We start from the raw sequence: 23,504 nt of genomic DNA on the forward strand, positions 1-23,504 counted from the left end.
ATATACCTCCCCATCTCCCCCCACCCCCCCACCCCCGTTTCCACTATCTTTAACATCTTACTTTAGGGTGGTATTTTTTTTTTTTTTAAAGATTTTATTTATTTATTTGAGAGAGAGAGAGAGAATGAGAGATAGATAGCACGAGAGGGAAGAGGGTCAGAGGGAGAAGCAGACTTCCCTGCTGAGCAGGGAGCCCGATGTGGGACTCGATCCCGGGACTCCAGGATCATGACCTGAGCCGAAGGCAGTCGCTTAACCAACTGAGTAGGGTGGTATATTTCTTATAGCTGATGAGCCAATATGGATATACTATTATTAACTCAAGTCCATATTTTACATTAGGGCTCACTCTGGGCTGTACATTCTATGGGTTTTTTTAAAACAATTTTAAAATTGTGGTTAAATACACGTAACAAAATGTATCATCTTAACCATTTTTAATTGTACAGTTCAGTTAGTATTAGGTACATTCACACTGTTGTGCAACCAATTTCTAGAACTCTTTTTTCATCCTGCAAAACAGAAACTCTATATCCATTAAACAATATAATTTTAAGTTCAGTACTCTACATTAGATAATAAATTTTTAAATCTAATTCTGTACAATTTTTTGCAATTTTCCCTATCATCCAAAATTCCAGTTTACTATGTTATATGTCCATTATCTAATAAAAATTTAATTTTGCTTTATTTTCACCACATATAATAAAAACTAAGATTGACTATCAAAACCCAAAATATCATTAGTTTTTTGCTTCAGTAAGGGAAAGGGATATAACTAAAAAAACAGATTCAGCCCATTTAAATCAACATTTTATAGGCATAACATTTTGTTTAATCTTATCAAAATATTCTGGCACATTTCTAAACACAAAAAAAAGTTATTGTAGTGTATACAGATAAATTCAAAAATTTTAATCAGTTTTTATTTGTGGGAAGGAAGGAGGAAACTAGAAAAAAATAGCCCAGTTAACTGATGGCCACAGATAGTAGAGAAACTAACCCAATGTATCATCCATCCCAGCTTATTTTGCCTGCAAAATGAGGAATTTTACTGCAAGAAGAAAATCCAAACTAAACTGAAGAATCAGCTGGAAAGGAGGCTTCATTATTTCTAATGTTGCTTTACAGATATCTTGTATATCTTCAATCAGTTCAATCACGTCCAGTCACTCGGCAGGGCAAATCTCCAATACAAATGTTGTGCACTTACCCCCTCCTCACTAGCTTTCAACGACTTCCTCATCTGATCCCTATTCACATCATCCTTTCCTCAGTGTGTTTTCCCCTCTAACTTAAAATATAGAGAAGGATTAGTGCAAGAGGCCCCTATTAGCCTCTCCAACTACTATCTTCAAAATCAAAAGCAAACTCACTTCCATCACTGGGTAAGTTATTTAACTTTCCTGTAGGCACATGAAGGTTTCCTCATCTGCAAAATCAGGAAAGAAAAATGGCTAGCACTCTATGACTATGTATCTGGCACATGGCAGGTGATGAATTATTGAATGAAAAATAGAGTAACTCATAAAACTGTTAAACATGAAATGAAGCAGTTTATGTACTTAGCACACTGCCAGGCACACAGTAAATGGAGGATATTGCCATCATCAAAATCTTCAGTGCATCCCTACTGCCCACAAATTCTAATTTAAACCTTTTCTGCCCTGTTTTTAAAGGAAGCCTGTGGTTGTCAAGCCTTACAATGTCTCACCAACTTAATTTCCAAATAAGCACTCCCACTAAAATCACATCAACGTTTTCTCTCTTCTACAAAGAAGCCAAGCTTATTTCTGAAGTTTCAGATATTCATTCAGAACTACCCTCTCAAGCACCTTTTCTCTTCCCTTGTGGAGTCAAATACCATATCCTTCAGTTCATATCTCACGTTGCCCAGGAAGCATTTCCCAACCATTCCTGATTTTACTCTAAAACCCTCATACACATTTATTGTTATGTATTACGTATTACCGCCTTTTGTCCAATCTTTCTAGGTAAACTGTAAGTTACACTGTAGCTTTTACTTCCATATCCCCTAGCCATCCCCAGAGCAAGTGTATGGATATTACATACAGCACAAATTGATTGATCTAAACTATTAAGAGTGGAAGATTATGGACAGATTTCTGGATAAGATTATACTTGTTAATCCTCATTTTTATTCTTTCTTATAGCTTCCAAACTAATCATAGCCAAAAAGAATAGATTTCTTTGGCATTCTATGACTCAGAAATCTTACAATGCTATTTCTACAGACCCACAGTGAAATAACTTATGGTCCTATGATCCTACAATATCTTCTAGATAATAAATAAATATACACAAATACCTATACACATAAACAAGTAAATAAATGTACATATGTATGTCAGTGAAATTTTAACAACTATTTATTTTCTGTATTATAGTTCTTAAAAAAAAAATCAGAGATTCAGATATGGCATTCAGGGTAACCTTATTATTCTACATGTATTTTCTGATTAACTAAAAGGTCCTCATTTTTTTTCAGTAACTGGTATTTTCATGATGACTTTATGCTCGAAACACAAAACTTTCAATTACAAAAGTGACACTGTCAATGTATTTTAATATATTTCAAACACCAATTAAAAAAATTCTTACCTAATCCTTTTTGTCCTGGATTCTTTGCAAAATTAAAAGTAAACTGGTAAAAATCCTTAAATCGTCCTGGTTCTTTCAATTCTTGTTCCATCTTGGGTATCTGGGCCTTTAGTTTTTCTATGCTGTCACATCTACATTGTAAAATTAAAGTTTATAAAAGATCAACTTTTTCACCATAAATTAAGGGACTTTGATAGCTTATATTTATTTCATAGAACTTTTAAAAAATCAGTTGAAATTTTATATTTTTACATTACATAAACAAGTATGGGGTTAGCTGGAGGAAGTAAAGGTCTGGAGTGTTAAATGTCAGAATTACCATTTTTAAAAGCAATGGAGTATTACTTTTAATTATGTAATTCATTGGACTATCAACACACCCAAATTGTAGAAGTCAGCCACAGTGAATACAATGTATAGTAATCACCATAACAATCACCAGTTTAAACAGCAGTAGATACTCCTTACCTGGTAACAAGTCACAAGTCTAGCCCTCAAACTGAAAGCATAGTCTCTTGCTTAGGCGAGAAAGCATTCCCCTTGAAAAGGTGTTGTTATACAAAGTATTATAATAATAAATATAAGCTGAACCCCCTACCATCTCTAACTGCTTTTCTCAAATCAGTATTTAAGCTTTTTCTACATCTGCAAAGCATTCAACTTCCAAGGAACCGAAAGGGTCTATGTACCCATCCTACTTTCCACATAATAGCCTGAAAGCAGAAATCCTCTTTTTTATAGATTCCACAAACTAGCATTCCGTTTTTCCTCTAATCATTTCTGCTTTTATTTCCCTTCTATGGTCTTCATAACACCTTCCAGCTCATTAGTTTGTAGATTGGAAGTTCATTACATTTTATATGAATTCAGTTTCAAATGAAAAAAAAGTAAGTTCTAGTGGAACCTGTCCTAGTACAGAAAATTCCAGCAAATTCAGGATAGGGCTGGCTTGGGAGCAGAACACAGTGTCTAGACCAGTTATTAATTTACTGCTCCTCAACTTTAAACTTACCCTTCTTTGTCCTACACTTTGAGACTATTTGCAGTCAACTACCAATCCTGAGGCTCTGTTTTTCTTACCAGCTGGCTCACTGTTAGGTTCTACCAATAGAGGGCGATGAGAGGCTGGAAGAGGAAGAAGGAACTTTCCCTCCTCTCCTAGTCTGTTTTCTGCAGAGAGCAAGGGTTTTTCAGTGCACTGGGAGGTCCCAGCAGTGTTCACCAAGGGTGACAACTCATATGGCCCGGCCCCAGGTGGCCTCCAGCCAGTTTCTTCTCTACCAGAGTGGCAGGCAAAAGCAAGCACCGCAGGCCCCGCGTTCCTGCCGCAGCCACACCCTCTCCTCGGAACTCCTCAATCTCAGCCTTGCAGGGATGTCTTTCATTTCTACGTTCCTTCCTTGCTCACTTCCCACGGCCACAAGGGTGATGGCAGCTTCCTGCATCTGCCACTTCTGTTATACTTAGAATTTTCTTTTACCTCTTTTACATAATACCACTTTTTAAATTTTCCCTGTTCAAATTACTGACATGGTTTTTGTGTCTTTTCTGGACCGACTGATTACAATGTCCCTCAGGCTCGAGAATCAGAATGCCTGGGTTCAAATTCTGGTTCTAACCCTACCTAATTCCATAATTTCTCTGTACCTCACTTTCTTCATCTCTGGGTGAACACTACTTCTCTCACAAAGTTGTTGTGTAGGTGAAATACTTACTTAGCACAGTTCCTGAAATAAAAATGAATGTTCAACAACTGTTAGCTATTATTACTTGTCACTCACTAAAAACAGAAAGGGCAGCAACCCGTTACCTATCCATAGACTGAATACTTTTTCATATTCTCATTAACTTCAGACAACTAGACGCCATAGGTAAAATCTCTACCCATGACTTTTTAACTTATTTATCTCATGACATTTAGCTAATCAGCAATTCAAGGTGTAAGTGGAACAAAAAGCAATTAGTAACTTCTAAGATTTTACATTCTAGGAGTTTGTTTATAAATTCAGAGTTCACAACCACACAGTGAGAAATAAACTAAAGCTCATTTCACTTATCCATGTTAAATATTAAGGCACAGTAATTTATTTTAATATTAATGAAACTTCCTTAGAGAATGATAAAAGCATAATGCAAGTGGAATAGGCTAAACTACACAGAAACCTTGACAAACCCAGAAAACTATGTAACATGGGAAGGAGCTAGCATACTAGCCCATTTCTATTTATACCAATGTTTGTAGGCTGGTAAATTTAAAAATTGACATTGACAAATTCAAAACACAATTCAGTTCCACAGTTAATTCTCATAATAATGTACCTAATTTCCTGTGGTAAGTATATACTCACCCTAACTCTGTCATACCGTCCATGAACTCTTGTTTGGAAAACTCGCACTGTGTTGCTGCTCTGAACTTCCATGCAATGATCAACACACTGATGCTGGCGGGATCGAGTGCCAGGTCATCACAGAACTGCTGTATACCATCTATCCCAATTTTATTTTCATCTTGAGGATCTTTAAAAACAACAGTGCAATATTAAATTAGTGCCATACTTTATTATGCTATGCCTAAAACTGGAAAAAGTAATGCTCTAAATTCCATTAAAAAATGTTCACAACAGATCAGAAATATGAAATGGTAATACTCTAACATATTTTCCCACTATAACATTTAAAGCCACTTTGTCCCTGAAATGGCATTCTTGAGATGAACAGAAGGATATTGGGGGGGGGGGGGGGGGAGATGGACACTTGATTTTTAAGTTTTATTTATTCATGTGAAAAATGTCCCATACTCATATACACTCAGAAAATCAGACATTCCTATATAGGAAAAAAGGATTTTTTCTGAACATATGAACAGAATTTCTTGTTTTCTTACAGCAAAGTTCATTTTATAATGGCAATCATTTCTTAGTATCAGAAAAACTATAACTCTGCAATTCAATCCCAATCTCAACAATATAAACATCTGTTGCTCAAATTAAAGAAAAAACCCAACTATCAATATATTTACTCATCAGATGGCAAAAATTTAAAGTAATGACAAATACAAGGAGAAAGAGGCACTCATACAGTGCATTGTTGTAGGTGGTTTGCTAACATCTCTAGAAATAAAAAACATGCATATCTTTTGGCTTCTGGGCATGAGTTAAGCATAAAATGTAATTCCACTTCAGGAAAAATTTTGAAAGAAACTGTATATATATTTCTGCATAAACATAAAAGATATGGACGGATCCACACCAGGCTATTAAATATTGGTTCCCTCAGGAGAATAAAGAGGGAGAAGCTATTAACTTCTTCTTTATTCATCTATTATATGTTGTTTAACATTTTTAAAGCATTACCTCATAGTTCTTTAAAGGTTGTTAAAATTATTACGCAGGTTTTCCTTAAATTAGTTCAGCTGAATTTTATGAAAATGGGGGGAAACAAATTCAGGCCCCCAGTCACTATTCTAAAACTGGATCTTGGGGGAAGAAAAAAGGGGGAGGATAAGGGAGGAAGAAATAAAGAGGCTAAGAAGAAATTTTAGTGAAAAGAGGGAAAGAATTCCTCTCAGATCTCCCGATAGTAATTCTAAGATCTACAGAGCTACGCTGGACACATTCACCCAATTTGTGTTCTATGTATGCCTGATTTCCCATAAGCATGTAACTGTGGAAAACCTGCTTCAAAATATTTAAAGTCACAAGCACTCACCTTTGTATCTATTGTATAGCTGTTCTAACTTCTTCCTGTCCAATGATCCTTTTACACTCTCTCGTATATAAAGTTCAGGATTTTGGAAAAAATTGTCTGTTGCAACATCTAACTTCCAGTCATTTTGAGACAGACAACTTACTGCTGTTTTTTCACTAGATTGTGTGAAGATCATAAACTGACGAACTTTATCCTTCTGCGATGATTTCAACTTGTTCTATTGAAACCAGAAAATAAATTGAAACTATGTAAAATCAGATGACTATATCTATATGGCTAACTAATCATTCTTAGCAATACTTTTTCCTCATAAAATATTAAAATATTTTAAGTCAAGACTTATTTTTGTTCTATTAATCAGAAGACAAATTTTTTAATGTAAAACACAAAATTTGGTATTATGTTACAGAAGAAATTAAAAGGTAAAGGAAATTCAACTACCCTGCATTTCTCCTAAAAGTGGATCCTGAGCACGTAACATAAAGGCTCTAGAAAGGGAAGTGCTTGACCAAGCACAAAGCTCTAAAGGGACGTGTTAAGGAGTGGTGGTAAAGAAGTGACATTATCTAGGAAGCCAGAAGAGGCGATGACCCCAGGGAACAATGAGATTAACAGGTGTCAGTAGCAGTCTTAAAACCCATTATAAAGGATATAGGGTACAATTCTCCCAACCCCACCCCTTGTTTTCTTGCTATTTTACCAAATGTGAAAAAGAAATGAAATATGAGTACCCTACATATCTCCTGGTGGTGTTCAGAAACCAAGATAATTATTAATAGAATTTCCCCATATTTGCATTCAAATAGAAAGCAGTGCAATATGAACAAGTACCCTGGATCCTTCCAATGAAGGTAATTTTTAATAGAATTCTTCTTTTTTTCCCTTGAAAGAATCACCTCTTTCCCTTGGCCTGAGCCTAGCAGAGGCTCTCCCCAAACAGGCTCTCTGCTGTAATAACCTCTTCTTACTTGCCTTATGTTGACACAGATTCATTTCTCATCTGACCTGAACCCTGTGCAAAATAAAGCAGGGCAATTAGGCCCTCTACTCTCCCAGTAACAAAGACCATGTTCTCCCTCTCTTCCCATCCAACCTGGTCTCCTGTGCACAATTTTAGCCTCCCCACTATTATTCTTCCCCTTACCAAGTCCTAACACCATCTCTCAGCAAAGTACTTGGGTTCTTGCTGAGCTACTACTGCAAGGAGAAAAAAGCACATGAGTAGGGCACACATTAATAGACAGAAACGGTTCTGTGGATTAAGCAACACATCTGAGAACCCGAGCATCTTTGATCTAGCCCAAACTGACAGATCACAAACCTCAATCCCCTGACTGTACAGATGAGAAGACCCAGAAAGTTAAGGAATCTGTTCAAAAATCACCCAGGTTATTATTAGTAGAAATGGGACAAGAACAGAAAGATCTCATGAATCTGCGTCTTAGAAATGTTTCCACAAACCACACTGCATGCTGTATGTAGTTATAAGCCTTTTGAGATTTTCAAGAAAAAGACTACCAAAGATATAAATATTTCCCCACCTATTACAGAATAAAAATAAGAATATGCAAAATCAAATATGAAAACCAACCCTATCTCTTACGGTATGAAAAATGTTTATGCCCTGGAGTCTGATTTGTCAGCCACACTCTTCTCTCTCTGTAAATATGTTATTTTCTAGGACTACGGATTAAAATCTCAACCTCTGTTCTCCATTAAACTTGAGAAACTACAAATTCACTAACCTCGTGTTACCTCACTAAATAACTCTACCACCTCTGGAAACCAGATAACTCATATCACATTATACAACACATCTCTCAGATGTCTAGGATTCTTCCCTTTTGAAAAATAGCTCCTCAGATTTATTATTCACTTGCAACAAACCCACAAAGAAAGCAAATGCCAAGGAAGATACTGGTCTTATTTTAATGTACTCTTTAAATGAAAGGAAGCCACCTTGATTTCAACCTGTATTACGAAATACTATTTTTAAATTAGTATACCTTTTTCCCTTGAGAGAGACAGTACACTGACATACATTTTAATTTTTCTTTGAAGAACAGAAGTATCTGATGGTCACTATGATCATCAGTGACCACTGTATAAGGTTGTAAAAAGTGTTGGGAGATTAATCTGAAGTATATACCAATTACAGGCTACATCCTGTAAATTACTTTTTAATTCAGCCTGAATTAACTTCTTTGTATTAACTTTTTCCCATTCCCCTAAAAGTTGGAGACAGAAAAACAATCAGCATTATTTGGGGTTTCATCATACAATATTACGTCCAGTGCTCTGTTCCCTGAAACTTGAATCATTTTTGTTGAAAAGAGGAAGGAAAAATATAGCTTAAGTCACTTATGCAAGCCAAAAGCACTGTTCAGTCTATAATGACTCTTGTCACAGTGCCAGAGATGAGAAAACTGGGGAGCAAAGATAAAAAATCATCTCACACAAATTAGTCACAAAATTATACAAATGAATAATTTAACTCTATTATTTTATTTGAAAAAAGTATATGTAATAAATAATGTCTATGTATATATAAATTAAACTATTTTAACTGGTTAAAGTTTCCAGTTATGCAGCATTATCAATATATTTTAAGGAAAAGGGCTGTAGCCACCCACGTCCAACACCATTAAGACTAATGAGTGAAACCTGGCACAGAATTGATAGGATGGGTTTCTGCTAGGCCAAGAATAAGCAATCCCATTCCTGCAAAGTCTGGTAAGTACCCTCCCCTTCTTGTACTTATACTGCACTCTTACCATTTTTCTGTCAGCTCTCTGTGCCTAGAATCAATCTTAACCACGTGCTCCCCTACTAGGGAGGATATACTCAACTCTGTAGTCTCAAAAGCTGTCCTAGAGTAAGGCTGGAGTGTACTGCATAGAGTTGCCCCTTCCCCACGCCTCTAGGAGACCTCTAACACTCCCACCCTCTTTTCCCAGGCTACATGGGGACATCAGGCAAGGTTTTCTGATTTTAAGAGTATGGCATCAAAGGTTTAAATTTCTATCAACTGAAGGAAGAGAAAAAGGATATCTAGCCAGCAAAAAATTATTTACAGGGGATGAGAGGGTGGATAGAAAACTGAAGTAGAAGACAAAAACAGATGGATTTTCTCTATTTCTACTACAAATGCAGTGGGGATCTTCCTAAGAGCAAAAACATGTGACAACTACAATGATTCAGCACTCAAATAAGTATATGTCATTCACTTTCAGATTTTTTAGTTTGTTCCTTTTAAATAAATCCTATTTAAACTAAATCATTAAATAAGATCAGATAATACAATCTTCAGTACTCAAATGTGTGACAAATTTTCAAGTTAATTCAGCACTGAAATATGTAAAATGTATAAAATATAGAATATATTATTTTTAATTCTAGCAAAAAAGGGGGGGTACCAAAGGAAGGGGGAGAGAGGAAGAGTAGGGGAGTGAGAGGAAGGGAAAAAAGGAGAGAAGTGTTGTCTTTTGTAACAGAAAGCTAATTACAATTGTATATGGTCACCAAAGTTAGAGATACTATTATAATCTGGACAGTAAAAAAACTTATTTGTTCATCTTTCCAAAATAAAAAAATCTGGTCATCAACACGTATTGTTTAATACTTAAATCTAGAATATCTGCAATTTTTTTTCCACTCAAGAAATTTATGAATCACATTTAAAATAATAGTTTATGGGGCTCCTGGGTGGCTCAGTCAGTTAAGCGTCTCCCTTCAGCTCCAGTCATGATCAGGGTCCTGGGATCGGCTTCTTGATCAGTGGGGAGTCTGCTTCTCCCTCTGCCCCTCCCCCCATTCGTGCTTTCTCGCTCACTTTCAAATAAAATTGTTTTAAAAATTATATAAAAGTAAAATAGTTTATCTGAAAAAAATACTTTGGTTGTAGCCAAGTATCATAGAGTCAAGTACATTTTACCATTGAACCTATAAAGTCTATTGTGATAGAAGAATGGGGACTTAGAAAAGCTTGCGATGCCTGTGTGGCTCAGTTAGTTGAGCATCTGCCTTCAGCTCCGGTCATGATCCCAAGGTCCTGGGATCCAGTCCTGCATTGGGCTCCCTGCTTCGTGGGGAGCCTGTTTCTCCCTCCCTCTCCCTCTGCCTACCGCTCCCCTGGCTTGTGCTCGCTCTCTGACAAATAAAATCTTAAAAAAAAAAAAAAGAATGGGGACTTAGGCTCTACACTAAAAATAATGATCATAATGTTAAAAAAATTCCTCTTAAGTATTTCCCTCAAGAAAAATAATGAATATGGAAAATTATTTCCTAGTCAACTAAGTCCTAATAATTCCAAATGGAAATAATTTCAATAGGCAATATTTTTTAAAGCAAAATATTAAAATTAAAGATACATTTAATTATTTATATTATTCTGAATTTTCATCTTCTCACCCTTAAGTTTCAAATTCAGTCTGAACTCCAAAAAAAAAAAAAAAAAAAACACTAAGGTCTTTGCACTTTTAAAGGAATTAATTTTCTAACTCAATTCTAATTCTCTCAGGATTTGATGAATCTAGCTCAAAAAAGGCCATGTTTTAAAAATCAAAACACTGGGAGCCTGGGTGGCTCAGTTGGTTAAGCAACTGCCTTCGGCTCAGGTCATGATCCTGGAGTCCCGGGATCGAGTCCCGCATCGGACTCCCTGCTCAGCAGGGAGTCTGCTTCTCCCTCTGACCCTCTTCCCTCTCATGCTCTCTCTCTCTCAAATAAATAAAATCTTTTAAAAAAAATCAAAACACTGTAATGATCACTCAATTCTCACTAAAAGCTCTGTACATTGATTCTCATGTGTTTACCATATGATTAACAGTTTAACTTTACCTGAAACTTTGAAGAGCTAGTTTAAGTCCAGAAAAATCATACTTTCCATATATGATACATAGTATCATATCACATACATATCATTCAGCAGATAATATCCAAACGTTACCAATATACCAAACCACTCAGAGAGTCCGGGTAAGATTATAGGTCTGAAGCCAAAAGTGAGAAGAAAAACCAATTCAACTAATGAGACTACCCACTCCGAGAGAAGACTTTCACCCAGGGGCAAAGTTCAGCAGGAAAGTCAGCCTAAGAATCTAGGTAGAACCTAGAAATCCTCTACCACTCTACCTGCACAGAGAGATAGTATATGATTAGTGTAGATTCTCAAACCAGATTGGCAGGATTTTAATCCTACCTATGCCTCTTAATTGCTGTGTGACTTTGGGAAAATTACTTAATCTCTGTGTGCTTCAATTTCCTCATCTGTAAACAGGGTGTGAAGGTTACAGGAATTAATTCAGGTTAAACTCTTAGAACTGTACTTAGCACATAGTAAGGCCTCCTTTCAAGTCCATGAAGGAAAGAATACTCCAGAGGAAAAAAAATGATTTTATGCAAATAGTAAAATAATCATAATCAGAAAACTAGCAGCTAACATTTGAGCTCCTACTGTGTGCCAACACTGTGCTAGGTATTTAATTATTAACAATCCTGCAAGGTGGTTATCATTGATTCCATTTTACCAATGAGAAAACCAAGCCCCAGAGCTCGATTTATCTAAAGATAGACGTATACAAAAAGTAGCAGAGCTAGGAATGAAACCCTGGTGCCTTGCTTCAGGGTATGCAGTCTTTCCATTTATTCCATATTGTCAAGCGAAAGAGAAAACAGGAAGGGCAAAAGTGCAACTACTGACTAATTATGTGTTAAAAGGGGGGGTGTGAGCAATATTTCTTCACCTATTTTTATGGAAAAGTTAAGTGATCAAGTGACCCTTCCCCAATCTCATGTAAACAATCTGCATTCTGACTAAAAATTACCCATTAAGCATTCCCTCACAACCTAAATAGAAGGCTAATTTAAGGATGGAACTTCCCTTTTAGGGTTTTTGGGAAGAAAAGGAGGGGAGAAGATGGAGATGGGTATTTTTTTAAGAAAAGTAATTCAACAGGAAGAAAAATGTGTGTACTGTCATGTCATAGTCTATTTTTAGAGCTGTCCACAATCTATAGCTTTAAATGTAGAGACGGAAAACGGGGGGGGGGGGGGTATTGAAAGTCAGGATTTCCTTTTCCAATGAGAAGGTTTGAAACCCAGAGAAAATACAAACACATGTGTAGGTTATACCCCCAAAATATAAGCAAATGTGTACAATTTCAAATATTAAGCAAAAAAAACCCACTCTATTATTTTAAATTATAATCTGTTTAGAATAATTATTTATGGTTAGGTCTGTGCCTCTTATCATTCTTCCATAAACCTCCTGTACTTTCAGTGATAAACTCTTCTTTAAGAGGTGTTGTACCAACACTAAATTGAATGTGGAATTATACTATACTATACAATTATTGTAGTCAATGTTTTAGAAATAGCAATTCACCTGAAAAAAATTATCACAGAAAGTATACTTGTAAGATTCAAACTGGTTTTCCATGTTTCTCAATTTTGTTTGGTTCGATATGATTTTCCTCATAGGTTTTAAAAAAGTATCCCAGGGATGCCTGGTTGGCTCAGTCAGCAGAGCACAAGACTCTTGACAGGGTTGTGTGTTCAAGCCCCACGGTGAGTGTGGAGCCTACTTGAAATTTAAAAAAATTTTTAATATATTAAAAAAAAGTATTCTGTTGATGGAAATTTAAAGGATTTTCTTCTCCTCGCCTTAAGAATTATTATTCAAAAGATGACTTCCACTGTAAACTGAATGTTTTGATTTCAGCAAGACTGTTCTATTAAAAACTTATTTTTGCTAATTCCTGATTATCTATAATAGGATAGAAATAACCTCCTTAAAATACTTGTGTTAGCCATCATATTTCAATTGATTCCCCCAAACTAGTTTTTGAACTTCTAACAAGCAGTCAAGTAGCTAATTTAAACTTGTTTCTCCTCTCCAGAAACATCTTCTCTAAAGAGATCTAGAATTAACAAAAACATCTTCTCTAAAGAAATCTAGAATTAACAAAAAGATTACTCAGGTGAAAACAAAACAAAAAAACAAAGAATTCAATGAGATTTTAAAAGTTTCATAGTTAAATAACTTACAATAATGACTAGCATTCAAAAGTCATGTGATATATGTTTTATAAAGAGAATAAGTGATCCTTGAAAAATAAAATCTCCTAATTCTAAGATCTGGTATCTATTCAAATCCTAAATCCAAAAATATTAGAACCCTATGAATAATAAATAAGCACTCTAAATGTTTACTGAGATGAAAATATCCTAATATAACAACGATATGGGCCATGAACTTCAGCAATTTATCTTCAGCAACACCGTGTTCAGTGTTGAAGGATTCAAAAGTGTAATGCAATAGAATTCTTTAGAAAAGAACCCTTTAAAAGTAAATCTCTCTTAAAATTTTACAACGCAAACAAGCAGCCTAATCACCATTAGTGATTAGGTACTAATTATATAAAAGGGATTCAACAAAGTGATGAAAAATGCTTTAGTGGCATTTCTCTCTTCTGTTTTTGCTTTTTCTTAGGTGGGGTGCGTACACCTAAAATAACTAGGTAAACTAGATAGTCAGCAGGTTATTCAAGAGCTTATTTGTGTCCACAAAGCAACTGAATCCTATTTGGAACTATTTCTCGTCATCAAATGTCATGGCTAATACTATCAAAACTTGAACACCCCACGCTGAAATTTAAAAAGGAGCTTTCTCACAGATTTTCATTATGCTTGACCCCAACCTATAAGACCATAATGGAAACAGCAACTTGACCCAAATGAGCTCAGCTTTTTTTAAGCTTAAAACAAAACAAAACACCACCAGGAGAGTTAATTTTACTTTCAACTTTTTACTGTATGTACCAAAAGAGTTTTAATTTTTCAGTTACTTAAATGTTTACATTAGATCATTTGATACAGAAACAACTAGGTCACTAGGAAATATGATAAGGAAGAAACAAGAGTGAAACTAATCAAAAATTCCACACCTATACTGAAAGAGCATTTGCCGGTTTAAAAAAAGGGGAGGGGAGGGCACAGATAGTGTTAATCAGAGACCAGGCTTCTAAGCCATGCTCTGCCACATACCAGTTCTTTAACCTTGGTCAAATCATTTAGAACCACTAAAATCTCCATTTCCAGGTATGTTAAAAGGACGTAGCAATACCCATCTCAAGACTAAAAATTAATAACAGTTGTAAATTTGTCTGACTAGCAGACAGTATGTTCTCAATAAATGTTAATGTCCTTCTTTCTCCCCAGAGGCCCAACTTTCTGCATATAGCTATTAAACTATGTACAAACTACTAGAACATATTCAAAAGCAAATCTATAGAAGAGGTTTTGTTGTTTTTATTAACTAGCATGGTTAGGTAAACTCAATGGTCAACTAGGTTTTTACTGAATACTAGTCATCTTAAACAGACTTGAAAACCCTATACACAGAAGCTGCAAGGTAAAAAAAAATTACAGTAAGGGTTTTGTTTTTAAAAACTGCTTTAAAAAATAATTGCCTATAATATTGTAATTGGACACTAGAGACAAACAGAAACAGAGTCTATCATATCACTCAGAGTCCTTCAGTGGCTTCCCATTTCTCTTGGAATAAAAAACCCAATATCCTTACAATGCCCACCCACACCTACCCATCTCTACTCCTTACCACTCAGACCTCATCAGCTCTAATGCCCAAATACCACGTGCCCCCATACACCCTGCTCCAGCCACACTGGTCTTACCACATTTCTGCATGGCTTAATCCTTCATCTCTTAGTCTCCTCAAAACTCACCTCATCAGTGGTGTAGACACCATTTTGCAAATCCACTACCACTGTGCCCCCACCTCTCCCCCCAATATCCCTCTTTAACAGTTTTCTCCCATAGCACTTAACACCTTCTAACATGGAAGAAAAATATATACTATGTTTATTATTTGTGTCTCCCTACTAAAATGTAGCCCTTACAAGAGGAGGGATTTTCATTTTTTCAGTGAAACATAAAAAATACACACACATATACACACACATTCCCGGTGCCCAGAACAGTGCTTGGCACAAAGTGTTTTAATAAATGATTACTGAAATGAATTAAGGCCCTCCTTTAATTTACTTGTGGATATGCAAAAGACTGTGAAATAAGTTCTAAAGAGACAAACAGGACTACATTCATTTGGACTTATAAACTCTATTTGTTGAAAGTACAATCTTAAATTTCGAAGTCCACACATTTTTTTAAAAAGCCATTAAGGGCGCCTGGGTGGCTCAGTTGGTTGGGCGACTGCCTTTGGCTCAGGTCATGATCCTGGAGTCCCAGGATCGAGTCCCACATCGGGCTCCCTGCTCAGCGGGGAGTCTGCTTCTCCCTCTGACTCTCCTCCCTCTCATGCTGTCTCTCATTCTCTCGCTCTCAAATAAATAAATAAATAAAATCTTTAAAAAAAAAAAAAGCCATTAAAAGCACTGTAATTAACATCATTAGTCATCCATCTGAAATTTGTTATTTAACATATTCATTAATAACACATGGATTTTCCTCTACTTAAATGAATAATGTAATTTAATATCAAATCCAATTTTCAACAATTTCTCTAGATCCCATGTGAGTTAAGAGATAACATGTACCACAAATACTGGCGGAAACAGTAAACCAGGAGAAAAAGTTTCAGTTCTGCAACAAGTAATTTTGCAAATCTTAACCTCAAAACCTCCTTGATCCTCAATTTCTTCTCCTGTAAAAGGGAGGAGGAGTAAAACAGATGATCTCTGGAACCATTTCTGGTCTAAAAATCCTATGCCATGCATCTATAAAAATTTAGTAGGTTACCTGATACATACTCCTTACACATCTATTAGATGAAATTAGTCAAAATTTTTATATGAATAGAACTTTAGAAATCAAATTCAATCCTGTCATCTTACAAATAAGAAAACCCAGAAATTTTGAATACTTTTTAAAGATTTTCAGAAATTAACATAATACTGTCTAGTTTGGGAGTTATTTTTGGTCCGTGTATGTGTCAGGCAGGGCTAACTGAACATTTTTTTCTACAAAATATTTCAGATATCCTATCATTTAAGCCTACCCTAGAATTAACAATAACATGTCTTCTAGAAATAGCCTAAGCTACACATACTGAGAACTATTAGCCCAAAAATTATATCAAGAAACAATTATAATTTAAATTTATGATGAAAAACTTAACTAGAAAAATCTTACGGCCTAACTTCTATGAGAGTGCGTGGTGATTTATAGTTTCTAAACTAAGAGCATACCAAGACAATTCTAGTGACATGATCTGAGTTCAGCCACAGAAAGTGTTTTAAATTAGTGATATGTTGCCACTACTGGTATTAGATGAGTTATGGCTAAGTTCCAAAACTAGCTAATTTAATATCAACAAAAGGACAGAAGCTTACAAGCTCCAATCCAAGCTGAACTCTTGCATGAACCACATGAATCCTGAATTCCTGAGCAGGTGATGAGCATTATGAAGAGCCTGGTTTCTAGAGGATGTTGCTGAATTACAGACTATTATGAACAGAACACATTTCAGTCTCACAGAGTGTTTACCAGGGAATTACATTTCATTACTTCAAACTTACTGTTTATCTACATGCCAAGAGTCTGAAAACTTTAGTAGTGCCTATGACCCTCAAAAAATACTTTTAAAAATTTAGAAAATGTTTAGACACCATAGTAGATCTTTGAATACTGCAATGTCAATCCAAACATTAACCTGTACTTTATGGCAAAGTTTTCTTACAAGTACAAATGACAAATTTTCATGAAACTTACCATGGAATATATGACAAACCGAACCACATATCCATACATGACACCAAAATTCTGCCAAGTTAGAGGCTGGAACTAGATAAGTGTTATTCAGCAGAAATAAGCCCAACTAAAAACAAAGATACTGGGGCATTCCCTTAACACAGACACACACACACACACACACACACCCTCCTCAAAGAGGCCTTTATATTCCCCATGAGCAAAAGGACAACAATATCATTTTTACTGTCTATTCATACAGTAACCTGCATGGAATTCAACTCATGCTCAAACTATAATGCCAAATACCACTTCTGGAAAAAAGAGAACTCGAAAGAGTCAGGTACAAGATTACCAAAATGTAAACAGATAACTTGACTACCACTTCTTCAAGCTGGTAAGACTTTTTCCCCCGCCCCGAACAAAAAAGAGGGAAATAACTTGACAAACTGTTTTTTAAAAATCACAAATGGTCTTTAACTGGCATAATAAAGCAATTACTCCTCCCATCCCAAGAAAATTAAACATGTGCTCAAAAGGTAGCAAGTCTGTTTCTCCTAATTTTATGAAATGAGAACAGGTTGCACTTCCGTACTCCCCGCCCCCCACCACGTCCCCCAAGCTCAGCGGTTTCCCATGTTCTCGGCGGAGAGGCGACTATAACCTCCACCAACTGGCCAGTTAAACTCTCATTTTCCAAAAGCATGGGACGCAACAAGAGGTGATGGAGAAAGGAAAAGGGCTAATACCCCGCCCCAAGCGAAACTGCCTGGAGACTTGAGGGGTGTTGGAGCCGGGAGCGGAGGAGGGAGAGGAGCGCCGGGAAAGTCTTTCCTTCTCGCCGGCGGGGCGGAGGGGGAAGCCCCGGCTCCGGGGCGGGGGGAGGCTCCTCACCCGGAACCCCGGAGCCCGGTCCCCGGCCAGACACAATGGAGCCGGCGAGGGGGCCCGGCCAGGGTAGGGCCGTTGCCCCATCCCCTCCCCCCGCCCCAACGCCTCCCCCACCCGCGCCGGGCCCGGCGAGGGGCACCGTGGACCGCGCCCCGCGCCCCAAACTCCCCGGGGCTCCCGACTAGGCCCAGCTCCGCTCCGCCTCCTCGGCTCTCGCGTAGCGGCGGCGCCCGGGCGGGAAGGGGCGAAGGAGGAAGGGAGAGGAGGGGAGGAGAGCCCCTCCGGGGAGCGGACGGAGGCCGTGGGCCGAGGCTCGGGGCGGCGGGGTCGCCACAGGGCGGAGGGCGGCGGGGCGGGGGTGCGCAGCTGCGCCGGCCCCCAGCCGGCGGGGCGGGCGGGCGGGCGGCCGCAGTGCCTCACCATGTTGGTGTCCTCCAGGCCTCTCCCCTCCTCCTCCGGCTCCGCAGCGAATGGACGGCGGCGGCGGCGGCGGCTCCTCTCACGGGCTTGCCGGGCTCCCGCTCATGCGCAGTGCGGGCGGCCCCGGCGCGGCCCGAGGAGGCAGCCCCGGGCCTCGGGGAGGCGGAGGGACTGGGGAGGGCGTCCGGCACCCGCGCGGGGCTTCCCCTGGGCGCGGGGTCCCCCAGGGCGGGGGGCGCGGGCGGGGGAGGAGGGGGGGCGACGCACGCCCTCCGCTTGCCGACATCCTCCCGCCGCGCCTGGCGGTCTCCGGCGGGGTGGGGGGCCGGGGGACACCCACCTCCGCTTCCTACGCACTCCTTCCGCCGTCGGACGGTGCGGGCCGTGTCTACACCGTTTCGAGGAGAGGACGAGCGGTGGCCAATAACTTGAGCAGCCGAGGGAGACTGGAAGGGATAGGGCTGAGGCGCTAGATCCATCCCAAACCACCCCTCCCCATCAATACAAAAAAAAAAAAAAAAAGTGAAAACACCTCCACCCTGTATTTCCTTTTTTGCCTCCCCCCCGTTACCATATCCAGACTGCATCAGGTCCCCTGTGTGGACATACCAGAGGAGACCTTAGTCTAGCCACGTGGGAGCCGTAACGTCCTTTAGCATGGCACAGATTCTTCCCGAACCTAAGTGTCCGCTGGGAGACCAGTGTGGTGGCCTTGGAGTTCTTGGCCAGGAATCCTGAGGAGTCAAGGCCCAGCGCATCCAACGAGTGGCAAAAGTTGCAGTATCAACACCTACTGCTTGCTCTAAATACCCCTCAGTTCAACCTTACTAGGATAAGTTTTGAGAAGTAACTGTGGAAGTTTTGTTTTTTTGTTGTTTTGCGCTGATGGTTGACGTCATGCCAGGTGCACTGTAGAGGCTTGACCTATTCTTGGTTCTAAGTCCGGTGAGGCTGAGGATACCAGGATTCTGAGCTAGGGTTCAACTTGACAAGAATGTGCTTACAGGGAGTTCAAAACACTGTTTGGAGTGTGGTCCCTGCCCTTAAGAAATTGAGTATCCCGTTGGAGAGATGAGACACTTACATACATGAAGGAAATAAGAAAACAGGTGATGAAGCAAACCTAATCAGAAAAATCACATCTAAGACAGAGCCAAGAGTCTGGATGTGTTCCAGAACAGAACCAACTTGAAACAACCTGTTAACACCATCCTCACCAACACCCATTTTCCCTCCAACACGGGCACAAGCTACCAGATCAACTCTGTAACTTCAGGGCTTTGAAGTTCTTATCAAAGCCACAGAACTTCTTTGGCAACGCCCCAGGGCCACTTAACACTTTCTGGAGCCAGCCATTTATCAGGAGCTCCCAGACCTCTACTTAGACAAACCTCTGGTCACCACAGCCCCTTGGCTAGGTTCTGGGTAAATAGCTCCGTGAGGACAGGCCAGATCTGCTTCCTGTAGCCAGCCTGAAGCTGGCCCACATCCCTGGATGTTCTCCAGGAATTCCCCTAGATTTGACCTGAAATATTAACATCTAGGGTCTTAATGAAAAGGATTCACTGTATCTCTTTCTACACTCTGTTATACTAACTGAGGTATTAGCTCATGGGTTTTCTTAAGCTCTTTCTCTAACTGCCAAATCCGAAGTACAATTCTCAGTTCTCATTCTACCTAACCTCTCTCCTACATTTGAACACTTCCTCCTCGAATTTCCTCTGCATCATTTTCCATGATTCCACTTTCTTCTACATTTTCCTCCTCGTTCTATGAATACTCTCCTTTGCTGACTCAGCTTTCTTTGGCTCAGAAATGTTCCCAAACCATCCCTGAATCTCTTCCGGTATACAACCTTTATCATGCTCTCACTCACATTCCCACAATGTCAGCTGCTACCTCGATCTTGAGGAGTACTGAATCTTGACTTCCAGCAGGCGTAAACACTAATTTTGGTCACGTCACAGGCCCATCAGTTTTGACAAATCCCAAACCTGATCCCCAAGCCTGCTTTTCCTCCAGTCTTTTTACCAAATCACCCAAACCAGAAGTCCAAGAGTCATCCACAACTCCTTCCACCTCAACCCTTTAATCTAATCGGTCACCAAGTCTTATCAATTTTAACTTTGAATCTCCACCCTACCCTCCATCCCCCAGCCGAGCCTTGATCATATCTCTTCTCATCAGTAACCTCTTAACTAATCTGGCCTCTACTCATTCCCCATTGCTCCAAAGTTATCTTTCTATAACACAAACCTGAATTTGTTCCTTAAAATTCTCTACAGGTTCCATAAATATGAGCCTCATGGGTGTGGCATATGAGGCTCTCTTGCCATAATCTGTCCACCATCCTTGTCATTTCCCACCACCCTCCACACAAATACACCTCAAATTTCAGTTTTGACAAGCCAAGCCTGCCATGATCCTTTGTGTCTCCTTGCTTTCTCTCATTCTGCTATCCCTGGCATTGGAGCTAATACTGATCGAGGGCTTTCCATGTGCCATGCACTGTTCTGAGCCCATGGCACACATTAACTCACATAATCCTCACCTCAGCCCTAGGAACAGTGCCCAGTGATTATACCCATTCTACAGAGGAGGAAACTGAAGCACAGAAAGGTTAAATAACATGCCTAAGCTTCCTTGGCTGGTAAGCAGTAGAGCTGGGATTTAAACCCATAGAGTCTGGCTACAGACAGTTCTTTTAACCACCACACTGTATTTCCTACCAAGACCTCATACTCAATTCAAAGACCATCTTCTCTGTGATTATCTCCTGACCTCGTTCATTCTTGGATTCCAGCAGTTAGGCATTGTTTTTCTTTCTGCACTCATGACACCTTGTATATGCTTCTATTACACATAGGACATCGTGACATCATAGGATAGTCATTTGCCTGCATGACCACCTCCCCTGCCGGACTATGTACTCCTCCAGGTCAGAGATCCAGCTGCACACATCTTGGAGTTTTCAGTGTCAAAGCAAGTATCTGACATATATGACATAGGTATGTGCTACGTGATAATAGTTGGATAAATTAAAAGAAAGAAGATGTCTGATGTCTGTCGATTTGCCTTAAGACTATGCCTATGTTGTTTGTTATTGTAATGGAATGTCTGTCCTCTTTGGCAGATGTATGTTATACCATATGGTCAGATGGTAAATGTAGTAGCAACTGTACCCATTACTGCACTTACAAGCTACAGAACTGAATGTGAAATGGAGAATTATTACTCAGTCATCATTATTGAGAGAAACATATTTGTTAAAATTGTCCCAATCATTTTTGAAATGGAAAAGTCCTGAAGATAAAGCATGAATTACAATATTTGATCAACTAAGGAAAATTCATTAACATGTTCATGTTACTTTTTTGTCATGAGGTTTCAGATATTTAAGACTTTGAGGTCTTTTTAAGAGCAGAATTTGTAAAGATTATTTCCTAAATGACAATCTCAATACAAAATAAGAAATAAGATGGAACCATCCAGCTGAAATCTACTATCCTTATTCCCTCTGTGTCTCTCTCTATATGACACATATATGTGGTGTGTATATATATACACACACACATCTCTCTATATAACACACACACACAAAGCACATGGATACATGTATATTCACTGTATATAGCTACATGGATAAATTAATATAGACTATTTATAGATAGTATAACTTTTCAAGGTAAAACATGCAACTATTTGAAAATGAATGTTGCCTCAGATGCTTAAAAATTCATGTTAAGATAAATATAATCGCTGATAAAATTGTTACAGTTCTGTTTAAAGAAACATGTGAAACCAAGGATTCCATACTTTTAAAATCTGTCGTTTAGCAAAGAGAAAGAGCAAAAGTAATCTGAAGAGACAGATTGCTAACATTTCTGGTAGTTCATCTAGCTAAAATTAAGCCTGCAGGGTAGCCATGTATACATAGTTACAGTTCAAAGGCACTAGTCTGGGATGCACAGCCACCACCCTCCCACACTTCACTTGGGTGGACTCAATTTTGCCCAACATTTACATAAATGTGCTTATTGAATTCAAGCCCGCCTATTTATAAATACATAGGAGTAAATGAGACTGACCAACGCAACCTATTTTAGTTTGAGTAAAACATGGCATTTCGGTCTTATCGACCCAGAATGATAATATTTTAAAGGACTGGGCCTCCAGGGCAGGGATGGGATCTAGTGGGGCTGCAGGGAATCTAACGTGAGAGCCGTAGCCCCAGACTCGTGCCTAACTCACCAGGGGAGGGGAGGAAACGGAAGCCTTTTGGCCCTCCTTTCCCTAGTAAGCATGATCAGTGCTGCCGGAGAAATGAATGGCTGCCTAGGACTCTTTCCCCCACATTCTGCACTATTTGAATATGAATCCTTAATCAGGACAAAAGGATAAACCTTATCCTTCAGGACTGTCCTTAGAAAAATGAGCACCATTGTCCTCTTCACACAAAAGAGCCAACCGAAGGGGCACCTCTAAACAGAAAAAGGGAGTATTCCCCAGAGCCAGTCTGTCACCTCAAGGTACATGTGGATCTGTTGATTTTAGCTGCTCCACACTCATGGTAGGGGAATGGACTCGCAGTAACAGCTGAGACTGGAGGGCCAGCAGTGGGAAGCCATCTGAGACCATCACTGATGATGTCACAATGTACAATGTCCTAAGGTGTCCATTCTGGACCTCCCCGCCCCGCCCAGCTTGGTCCCTCCCACATGAGACTGCAGCTTGGTCTACGTGTCTGTCTTAGAGGGCTCTGGTCAGTTGCAGAGAGTAATCATAAAGGCTGAAATAGTTCTACAGGTAGTACAGTTGATAGTCCTCTAGAATCCAGAGTGTTCGTCCCTGGATACTTTGGATATCTTCACCAAGGCATTTACCACTGATGATGACAGAAAAAATGCTGGTATTGAATCAACACCTTGCTTTCCTGTCTTTATTCAGTGGATAGTGCAGAGGGCATGCAAATTTCTCTGGGCCTGGGTAGTCTCAATTACAAAATGAAAAGATTGGGTTGAACTGTAGTTAAGTTTCGATCAAACCCTGAGTTTGTTTGATTCCTTCCTGGTAGACAATTATGAGGTGTCCTCAAAGATCAGGAAAGTATAGCTTGTCTCATTCATTTACTC

At 39.0% G+C, this 23,504-nt stretch overlaps 1 protein-coding gene across 5 annotated transcripts in view; it reads right to left on the reverse strand.

The window, feature by feature from the left end:
* The window catches only part of DCUN1D1 (defective in cullin neddylation 1 domain containing 1), a 35,681-nt gene extending 12,676 nt beyond the window's left edge, over positions 1 to 23,005 (reverse strand). The window contains exons 1-4 of one of the 5 annotated variants that reach the window (XM_027584281.2): positions 17,083 to 17,143; positions 6,331 to 6,547; positions 4,971 to 5,139; positions 2,623 to 2,753 (exon numbers count right to left, since the gene is read on the reverse strand). In XM_027584281.2, the coding sequence (XP_027440082.1) occupies positions 2,623 to 2,753; positions 4,971 to 5,139; positions 6,331 to 6,547; positions 17,083 to 17,121 (556 nt within the window). In that variant the 5' untranslated portion in view covers positions 17,122 to 17,143. Of the gene's footprint in view, positions 1 to 2,622; positions 2,754 to 4,970; positions 5,140 to 6,330; positions 6,548 to 17,082; positions 17,144 to 18,372; positions 18,521 to 18,712; positions 18,820 to 18,981; positions 19,099 to 22,895 lie in introns of those variants that run through there. The other 4 variants (XM_027584282.2, XM_027584285.2, XM_027584284.2 and 1 more) reach the window with 4 other exon arrangements.
* Between the last annotated feature and the right edge of the window lie 499 nt (positions 23,006 to 23,504).

This window comes from Zalophus californianus, chromosome 1, assembly GCF_009762305.2.
Source record: "Zalophus californianus isolate mZalCal1 chromosome 1, mZalCal1.pri.v2, whole genome shotgun sequence".
NCBI classification, from domain to species: Eukaryota; Metazoa; Chordata; class Mammalia; order Carnivora; family Otariidae; genus Zalophus; species Zalophus californianus.